At 43.3% G+C, this 10,270-nt stretch overlaps 1 protein-coding gene across 1 annotated transcript in view; it reads left to right on the forward strand.

Annotated features, from left to right (window-relative positions):
- Positions 1-10,270, forward strand: part of LOC119408543 (serine/threonine-protein phosphatase 2A 55 kDa regulatory subunit B beta isoform) — a 31,596-nt gene that overhangs the window by 2,945 nt on the left and 18,381 nt on the right. The window contains exons 2-4 of the mRNA XM_037675383.1: positions 5,526-5,623; positions 8,051-8,216; positions 8,988-9,100. Coding sequence (XP_037531311.1) covers positions 5,526-5,623; positions 8,051-8,216; positions 8,988-9,100 — 377 coding nt within the window. The remainder of the gene's footprint in view (positions 1-5,525; positions 5,624-8,050; positions 8,217-8,987; positions 9,101-10,270) is intronic.

A 10,270-nucleotide genomic window follows, 5' to 3' on the forward strand; every position in this document is an offset into this window, starting at 1 on the left:
AACCCCCCCCCCCCCCCATCAACAAAATTCATGGATGAGATGAGCACCCCGTCATGGCAAGTTAACCAGGGGAAACATTGAACTTATATTGAATGAAAAGTGTTAGATGTTATTTATTAGCATTAGTCACCTGTCTCACTTGTGGAGGCTTGTTCCAGGTTCCTAGCTGCAGTGTGGGATCCTCTGCACTCTTGTGCATGAAGGAGAACCTTTTTAAGTTCAAAGTTTTTGTCTATCCATTGTGCCATAAGACTAATCATGCTAACACGACGTCCAAATGTCTGTGGTAAAACTCACCCAAGTGCTATCGACTATTAGCTTCTCAATGACGTCGAAAATGACAGCTTGTAACTCGCATAAGGCTATGTTGGAAAAATTTCTCAGATTGGGGACAACGTAGCGAGGCTCAACGTAGTCCAGAAATCTTCAGAATCTGACATCCTCAACAACAAAAAAAACTTCCACACCACCGACATTTTGACGTCTTTGTCTCTGCCGTGAGATCAGGTAGGTGCGCATGACATCATCGCGTTGTGTTGGCGCTGCAGACATCCTTGTCTCTGGGTTGTCACACAAAAACAGCGTCTTTTATATCAGTGAGTTATTTTGATGGAATGGCTGATGTCCGATATTTAACTTTAACGCTAATATCGGCCGATACCGATACCATGCCGATAATACATGTATCGTGCATCCCTGGAAGTCAATGCCAAGTTCCTTTAAAGTCAGAAAGATAGATGTGTGTGTGTGTGGGGGGGGGGGGGTGGTGGTGTTGCAATCAAAGATCACACAGCTCTGTGTTGGGGTCTACCTCATAAATTCACCAAAGTGCACATGCTCCATCAGGCTCAGTCTGTTCAGACCACACACACACATTCAGTGAACACAGACCTGTGTTGGGGGGTGAGCTGGTTGGGGCTCCCCTTTCGTCCGTGCTCGCCCACAGCATCAGAACGTTTTAATGATGTCACTCACGCTGACCTTTGTCTCGCACCAATCCCACGCCTCGGCGGCTCCGTTGGTGGCTACCATGACTCTGTGAGTGCATGCTAATGTGAGCCGGTCATCCATAGTTGGATACAAGATGAAAGTCTCTTTAATGTCAAAGGAAAGATTCCAGCAACATCGTTATTGTCTCTTAGGAGGAACATTACGCTTTTATTTGCATTCAGCAACCGCCTATAGACAAACATTTGCTTTCTCGTGTTGATGGGATGGTTGATTTGTGTAGCGGTGAACCTCGGCTCATTTTCATAATCTCCAGCTTTAGATAATAGATGTTGGTCTCAAATAGCAGCACAATTGGTTTAAAAATGTAAATGGCTTTCTTACAGAGAGACAGGACGTAACGTAATGTCTGCTTTGGTATTGATTTCTGGTCTTTTACAATTTTGTCACCGGAACACTGACCCTATAGATCTATTGGTGGGGCATGTAATCCTTTCCACCCTTTCTCCACCCTCTTTTATTTCACCCTCCATCTCTTGGCTTTTCTGTTTTACATCTCTCTGATACGAGTACAAGGCTGTGTGTGTGTGACCTCTTCAGCCCCACCGAATGCTGATGGAGTCCCGTAACGGCGTGCTCGCAGCCTTTATTGCCTCCGACGACAGCAGAGCTGTGCCTGGTCGCCTGTGCCAGTGCAAACGGCCCGAGGCCACACTTTAGGACCGCGGCATGAAAAGACTTAGCCCAGCATCCCCTCAGGTCCCATCCATTATTCACCACGAAACACTCACATCCCAGAGCCCCCGCCTCGCCTTGCAGCCCCGGAAAGATAATGTGTATGTGCGTGCATGGGGGTGGGGTGGTGGTGGTATGGACTTAATGGCAAGCTGTGAAGTTGGGGCGAGTCACACTCTTTTCTTCAGCAACCTCTTTCATCCCCTGATTAGCTTCCCATTAAGGCGGAGGCACCATGAAAATTTAATGAGGGTTTATTAAAGATGGTCTGTTGTGTTGCCACTGTACGAAAATATTCCATTTCTCAACCGTTCTGTGGCTCCTCACGTCTTGTCGTGTGTCTAAATCATTTACAGCTCGAAGGCTAAGCAGTGTTTGACCTTTCCGAGCTTTGCGACGGGATGCATTTGTAAGTTTGGGTACATCAGCCCCGTGTCTTGCCGAAGAAGTGATGCCCCTCACAATCTTTCATGTTTCCAGAATAAATACAAAATTTCAGTCAGGCAGACATCTAATCATCAATTCAGTCTGGAAAACAACAAGATGAAAGGGATTGCATCAAAGCAACACAGCCAGACAGATAGACACTGAATATCAGCTCCTAATTCTACACATCCTTGACTCCCTACACCCCCCCACCACCACCACCACTCCTGCATTTTTTTCTATGTTTTCAATTTCTGACGGAATCCCAAATAACAAAGCATTTCAAATGATGCCTCTCGGTGTTCAGCACTCCCGCGTCTTTTTCTGCTCCGTCTTGTCCCGTGTTATGTCTGCAGTCAGATGTGTGCCACAACGACGTGTTAATGAAGTGTGAGAAGAGGAGTGGTAACACGTCTCGCCCATTTTGCCTTTACCTCCCTTGAGATTGACAAAACAAGAAGAAGAAAAAAATCACACGCAAACACATTCACTTGCATTGAAAAACCACCTCATGCACGCACACGCACACAATGGCGGTCTCAAAAGGCTGCTCCTGGAGAAACCAGGTTAATTAGCTTGTTCTCTCCAGATCTTACAGAGTGGAGCTCTTCAGATGAAAGGAGCTGCATTGTGCTCTGTTGCTTTGTGTGCAGCTAATAAAGCCCAAATAAAGCCTTAATCATATGTCTGGTTACCAGGTTGGTAAGGTTCAGTCAAATTTCTGATTGATCCCTATTGTTACTGGTGTAAAATGAAGTCGTTATCAGCTCAGAAATCATCTTTGTGTCTCGATGAGTGGGATTTTTTTTTGCTCATGTGAGCTCATTTTCTCGAAAGAAAAGAAATGAGGAACGATAGAACAATAAGAGCAGGGGAAAGAGAGTGCAAGAACAGACTGGATTTATCCACCGGCCTGATCCTTTGACGCAGGCAGCTCAGCACAAGTGACATAATCCTCTCCTCTACCATATTTAACAAAACTACGTGCCACCATGCTGCTCGCCATCAACCTAAAATTATTGCACACAACTTGTACAGCTAGTTTTCCATGCGCCCTTTTGGGGTTTGTATGGTCTACCGCTTCTACTGGATCAAGGCTCGGTTTGTTTTGTTGCTTTCTTTCTGCACCAAAGCAAGATTATTAAACCTTTCCTCTGCACCTTTTTCTCTTCCTTGTTGTTCTTTTTTGTGTCTCTTTCTGTTCTGTTTTTCCTGATGTGCCACGCTCAGGCATTGCTAACAATATTCAATATGTTTGAGTGCCTCGCACATGGTTTTCATTCCAGAATCAATGCGTATCTATGTTTCCATCCAGCTACTGACGGCCAATATAGCAACGCTGAAGGGGGGAGGATCAGACTGGTACCATTGTATCCCTGTACCCTGCCTGTTTTAATTCAGTTGTACACGCGTGCATTACAGCAGCAGACCAACAGCCCTGTCTGCATTATTACTGTTGATGGATGTGTCCTATCTGAAACATCCCTCTGACGCATCAAGAATCGCTGACCTGTCTTTGTTAGACCTGGCTGGCCACAGGATTTATGGGCTTAATCTGGTTACGGTCTGCTGATGAAGCTGTGTGTGAGTGAGTGTGTGTGTGTGTGTGTGTGTGTGCGAGAGAGAGAGAGAGATATGGACGCTGTGTGTAAGTACACATTTGATCAACTGATCTCACGGCTGCTGCTTTTTCATGTCCATCTTGACCCTTCTGAAACTCACAGAATGAAGCTCTTTCTAGAAGTGGCTCTCACTCATCTTCGAACCAGAGTACTGTATACCCCCCAAAAAATGTAATTTTAAAAAATGTTGCCATTTAAACTGAATTCCATCAGTGGCTGACGTTGAATTTATTGCCTTGTCTCGTTTGAATTCATTTGCATGCAGAAAAACTCTTCTGCGGAAGCGTTCAGTGATTTTACTGCGAGTTTCGCTGATGGAGAAACGAATGAACGATGAGCCCACGTGTAAACTTGTTAAATGGCATCCATCAGTTACCGTTTCCTCTCAGTGACTTGATGTGTCGATGATGAGGAAAGGAAAGAGACAGCTTTGATTTAACTAACCTGATTCCCACCAGTAGCTTCAGCCTGATGGTGTTTGGAAAGAAGGCGCTGTTGTGTGTTTTTTTGTCGTGCATGCACAGGTATTTTTTTTTTCCCCCTCTCCAAGCATTTACATGTGCAAGAGAGCATGGCACAACACTGTGATGTCACAGTTATTCTCCCAGGCTGTAATTAGGTCAGACCTTGTCTTGAATGCATGCTAAAGATTATTAGTTTCTTTAATCAAATTTGATTAGAATTGGCTTTTACCTCATGTTATTATTAACTGAGGGCTATTAAAATCCCTCTGGCCTCGTCTGTAGGATGTGATTGTCTCTCTAACAATTAAATCCAACAAGATGACACACGCACACACACATATACAAAGATACAACATAGTCATTAACATCTTGCGGTAGAGCTTTATATAAAGAGACGAGCCTGACTGACTCTATTGTGTGAAGTTGTGCACTGCACTGAGCCGCGCTCATCCCCCCACAGATGCAGGAGCAGGTTTTCACTCCATTGCAGCACTTTCTCTCTGTCTGTCGGTTGAATTACAGCTAGCATCAGCAACTAAAGTCTGCAAGCTATTGGCACACACACATACGTATATACTCTAACTGCCGAGATGGAAACTGTCTCCATAGCAACATTCTCCTCTCCTGTTCACAGCTTCGCCAGCAGCAGGTCCACAGAGGGTGAGGTGGTGGTGGTGGGTGTGGGGGAGCAAAACAACAAGCACTCTCTTTTTTGGCTAATATTATTGTCACTGCAAAACTGAGGGGCTAGCCTCGGCTGTGTGTGTGTGTGTGAGAGAGTGAGAAAGATCCAGGCATAATGCTCTGCCTTTTTAGCCCAGGGCTGTATAATAATTACAGTCACCATTAGCCTCACCTAAATCCAGGCAGATGTATGTCTTAGAGGAGGAGAGGAGAAGCTCCCTTCAGGGTAGGTGTCTAGTATTTACTTTTTAGTGAAACTATCCTGAAAGACACACACACAAAAAAAAGACTGAAACATAAGCTACAACAATGTGCATGTGGTTTATGATGGAGCAAAGCAGCATGGGTTCTAAGATGGTTGTGGCGAGATGAATATCTCTTTAGTTACATTTCAAATAAGCAGGACTAAAATTAAAATGAAATAGTTTATCTTCATTCATGCAGTGACTTGCCCAGTTGTTTCTCCTAACACATATTTCACCAAACTGGGTATCTGTGCCGAATATTCCTCTGTGGGTTGGTTCTGCTCACTTATCAAGTCACTCCTCTGTGTTTTGTTTTTTCTTCTTTTTTTACTTTACCAGGTTTGTTCATGTCCACATTGACATTTTCTCTCTCTCTCTCTGCTCTGTCTCCTGTGTTGTAGCTGACATTATCTCGACGGTGGAGTTTAACTCAACGGGGGAGCTGTTGGCCACCGGGGATAAAGGAGGAAGAGTGGTTGTCTTTCAGAGGGAGCAGGAGGTAAGAAATGCCAACAATTCAATACGAATTATGCCGCTCTTTCTTCTGGAAGCATTTGAAAAACATTTGGGTACAACAGTTTTGAGATAAGAAGCGATTTTGGAAATGAAGAATTGCCTAGACATTCAGTTGGAAACTATATGGAAAAATGTGCAAAATGACTGAATTGATCGTAAATGGAAGAAATTATGTTTAAATGTGTGCAAAATATTCCTCAGCAATTTGAATTTTTTTTTATTTATGATTAAAAAAATATCGTTCTATGTAGAAGAGGAAACCTTAGGAAGATTGGGGACTGTAAGGTTGTGAAAGGGGAGAGCGAGGCCTGACAGCATCGGATGGTTGTGTGTAGCATGACTGTTGTGAAAAAGAGGAAAAGAGTAAAATCAAAGAAGACCAAATGGTGGAAGATGAAAAAGGAAGAATGTTGTGAGAAATTCAGAGAGGAGCTGTTAAAAGCTCTTGGTCTTAAGAAAGAGCTTCCAAATGACTGGGCTACTACAGCAACAGTAATTAGAGAAACAGGTAGGAAGGTACTTGGTGTGTCATCTGGACAGAGAATGGATGATAAGGAAACCTGGTGATGGAATAGTGACATGCAGGACGCCGTTCAAAGAAAGAGGTTAGCTAGGAAGAAATATGACAGTGAGAGGATGGAAGAGAGGAGACAGGAATATAAGGATATGCAATGTAGAGCAAAGAGGGAGGTAGCAAAGGCAAAGCAGAAGGTGTATAATGAGTTGATGTGATGAGTTGTATGTGAGACTGAACACTAAGGAGGGTGAGAAGTGGAAAAGATTAGTGAGGGCGAAGTCTGGAAAGCTCTGAAAATAATGAAGAAGGGGGAGGCAGTAGGACCTGATGACATACCAGTGGAGGTTTGGAAATGTCTTGGAGAGATGGCAGTCAGGTTTTTGACTCAAATATTCAATGGCATATTTGAGGGTGAGAAGATGCCTGAGGAATGGAGAACAAGTGTGCTGGTGCCATTTTTAAGAACAAGGGTGATATACAGAGTTGTAGCAACTACAGGGGAATTAAATTAATGAGCCACACAATGAAGATCTGGGAGAGAGGAAATCTGGAGCGGCAGAAAAGTATATTAGACTGCTGCAGGTCATATATGAGGACAGTAGGACAGTGGTGAGATGTGCTATAGGAGTGACAGATAGCATCAAGGTGGAGGTGGGATTGAATCAAGGATCGGCTCTGAGCCCCTTCTTGTTAGTTCTGGTGATGGAACAACTAATAGATGAGGTCAGGCAGGATTCCTTGTGAATTATGGTGTTTGCCTATGACAATGTGATCTGTGGTGAGAACAGGGAACAGGTGGAAGAGAACTTGGAGAGGTGGAGGTATGCACTTGAAAGAAGAGGAATGAAAGTCAACCGTAGTAAGACAGAGTACATGTGTGTGAATGAGAGGGAGGCTGGTGGAACAGTGAGGCTACGAGGAGCAGAGGTCACAAAGGTGTAGGACTTCAAGTACTTGGGGTCCACTGTCCAGGAAAATGGAGAATGTGGTAAAGAGGTGAAGAAGAGAGTTCCGGCAGGATGGAGTGGATGGAGAAAAGTTTCAGGAGTGATTTGTAACAAAAGGGTGTCAGCAAAGGTCAAAGGAAAAGTTTACAAGACAGTGGTGAGACCAGCTATGTTGTATGGTCTGGAAACAGTGGCATGGACAAAAAGACAAGAGGAAGAACTAGAAGTGGAAGAAATGAAGATGTTGAGGTTCTCCTTAGGAGTGACAAGGCTGGATAAGATTAGGAATGAGATCATCAGAGGTTCAGCACAAGTTGAACAACTGGGAGATAAAGTTAGAGAGGCCAGACTGAGATGGTTTGGACCTGTCCAGAGGAGGGACAGTGGGTATACTGGTAGAAAGATGTTAGAAATGCAGCTGCCAGGAAAGAGACAAAGAGGAAATACAGTATATGGATGCAGTTAGAGAGGACATGAAGGTAGTTGGAGTGAGGACAGAGGATGCAGAGGACAGAGTGAGATGGAGGAGGATGACTCGCTGTGGAGACCCCTGAAGAGGGAAAAGCCGAAAGAAGAAGAAGGGCACTAGTGTGGAAGTGTTAGGGCACTAGAATATACTGTCTACCTTGATTCTGAAATGTAGGATCTAGCTTTTACCTTTGCAGTGGGATTTAGTTGTATAATTTTACTAAATTCACATCAAATCAAGTTTAAATCAAGTTTATTGTCATTCCCATTACAAGTGGTACATGAGGTGGAATGAAATTATCTACTCAGGGTCCCAGTTACACCTCAAAAGCAAAAATATAAAGTGTAAAAAATAAACCGTATATAAGGATCTAATATATACACTAAAATATACGCTAAACTAATGCCAAAATGGTACACTAAATAAGGCCATGTCTAATCCACAACACTGGACTTTTCTTTCCTCTTTCCTCTGCAGAGTAAGACACAGCCCCATCGCCGAGGGGAGTACAATGTTTACAGCACATTCCAGAGCCACGAGCCTGAGTTTGATTACCTGAAGAGTTTGGAGATTGAGGAGAAGATCAACAAGATCAAATGGTTGCCTCAGCAGAACGCTGCATACTTCCTGCTTTCCACCAACGGTCAGTTAATAAAGTCAGCAAATGGCAAAATAGAGATAAAGGACAAATAATCTATAACCCCAGCATGTCTATTTAAAGTGTTCTATTTTTTTAGTCAATAAAAGCCAATTCCCAAAATCATCTTTTTGGTCTGGCTGTTCTGCTTGGATGAGCAGGCGCCACCAGCTGAAGAGTTTCAAATTAAGGACTTCATGCATGGCTGCTGCAGGAACACACTCATCGCAGAGTGTGCCACCGCACACTTACACGCTCACCAGCTCAGTTTGGCACACATGCGTCAGCAGAGAGACGTCTTGCAGATTGTGGGCTTCATGCATGGCTACAGAAGTGCTGGCGGTGGCTGGAGCAGATGGTGGAGGGTCCTGTAGCGTTGGACTCGTTGCTCTGACACCAACTACTTTCACAGAGGAAATTAAAAAGTAAAAAAAACCAAACAACCTGACTGCTGCTGCCATCCACTTCAGTAGACCGAGATGAGAAGTAACTGGTGTTTATGTGAAACGGGATTGAAAAGCACCCAGATGGCTTTTCAGGGCGGGGGGTGGGCATGTGTACGGCAGCGGGAGATGAAGTCAACTTGTAGACGGATATCAGTGACATCAGAATCTGCACATGAACCACCATTCATCATCCTCACTGGCTGCTGCCCAGCTACATGCCAGATTGGCTGCCCCCCCCCCCCCCCCCAACACTCATCTTGAAGGGAAGATTCACTGTTACGATTAACGATCTAATTTTTTTTTTTCTCTGTGTGTGATGTTTTCATCTCAGACAAGACTGTGAAGCTGTGGAAGATCAGTGAGAGGGACAAACGCCCGGAAGGCTACAACTTGAAGGATGAGGACGGACGCATCCGAGACCCAACGACCATCACCGCCCTTCGGGTAAGAGGTCACAGGAAGCCATGGCGTCTAACGCCACCTGAAATGTCATATTCATGCTGGCAAATGGTCCCCTCCCCTGTCCTACTGATGTGTTTGTTGTTCTTAATGTCTGAGTCACTGCAAAAATATGTTAGAACACAAAAAACAAACAATATGAGGCAAAAGTAAAAAAAAAATCCAAATATAATCATGTTAGCCATAAATACTCTGACCAATAAACAGTACTTGTACAAGCCTCAGGGTAAGCTTACGTTTTATACAACATAGCAAAATTATGGTTTATTTCATATCATTTTTTATTATCAAAAACTGAAACAACGAAGGGGTAAAATGTAATAACATTATTATGTTACAAATATTTGTAACGTGGATCATGTTGTTGTCATTTATAACAATTCAATACAATATACTACAACTTTATTTATAAAGCACTTTAAAAACAACACAGTTGGCCAAAGTACCATACACTGATAACATATAAAAGCAAGCATAAAAGCTATAAAATCAATTGAAACAGTAAAAGTAATGAACCGTTACAATCGTAAAAAGAGCAAACAGTTCAAACAAAAAAAAAAAATCAAAATAAATAATTAAATAAACATTAAAAACAACATTTCAGCTGAGTTTGAAGCCAAAAAGGACAAAAAAATGTGTTTTTAAGAGAAGATTTCAAAACAGGAAGTGAGTCAGCCTGTGATATGCAAAGGCAGCTTGTTCCACAGTTTATGGGCAGCGACTGAAAATGCCCGGTCACCTCTCAAGACCATGAAGTCATTTAAAAACAAATAAAAAAAAAAACTTAAAATGAATCCGGAAACAGACTGGGAGCCAATGTTGTGATTCTAAAACAGTGATGATGTGCTCTCGTTTTTTGGTACCGGTGTTGGTGCTGGAAGGCGAGCAGCAGCATTCTGAACCAGCTGACGTCGAGTCAATACTGACAGGCTCAGACCCACATAAAGTGAATTACAGTAGTCTAAACGAGTTGTAATAAAAGTAATAAAACTTTCTGTAACCAAGGGTGCTGATACATGAGCGCGGAAGCTCCCTTATTACTATTTGTTTGTCATTACAGAAGTCCCTCGTTTATCGCGGGGGTTCCGTTCCACCACCACCCGCAATAAGTGAAAAACTGCGAAGTAGCGACGTTATATTTATTTTAGTATTTAT

Source organism: Nematolebias whitei, chromosome 4 (assembly GCF_014905685.2).
Source record: "Nematolebias whitei isolate Nwh7 chromosome 4, NemWhi1, whole genome shotgun sequence".
Classification (NCBI taxonomy): Eukaryota; Metazoa; Chordata; class Actinopteri; order Cyprinodontiformes; family Rivulidae; genus Nematolebias; species Nematolebias whitei.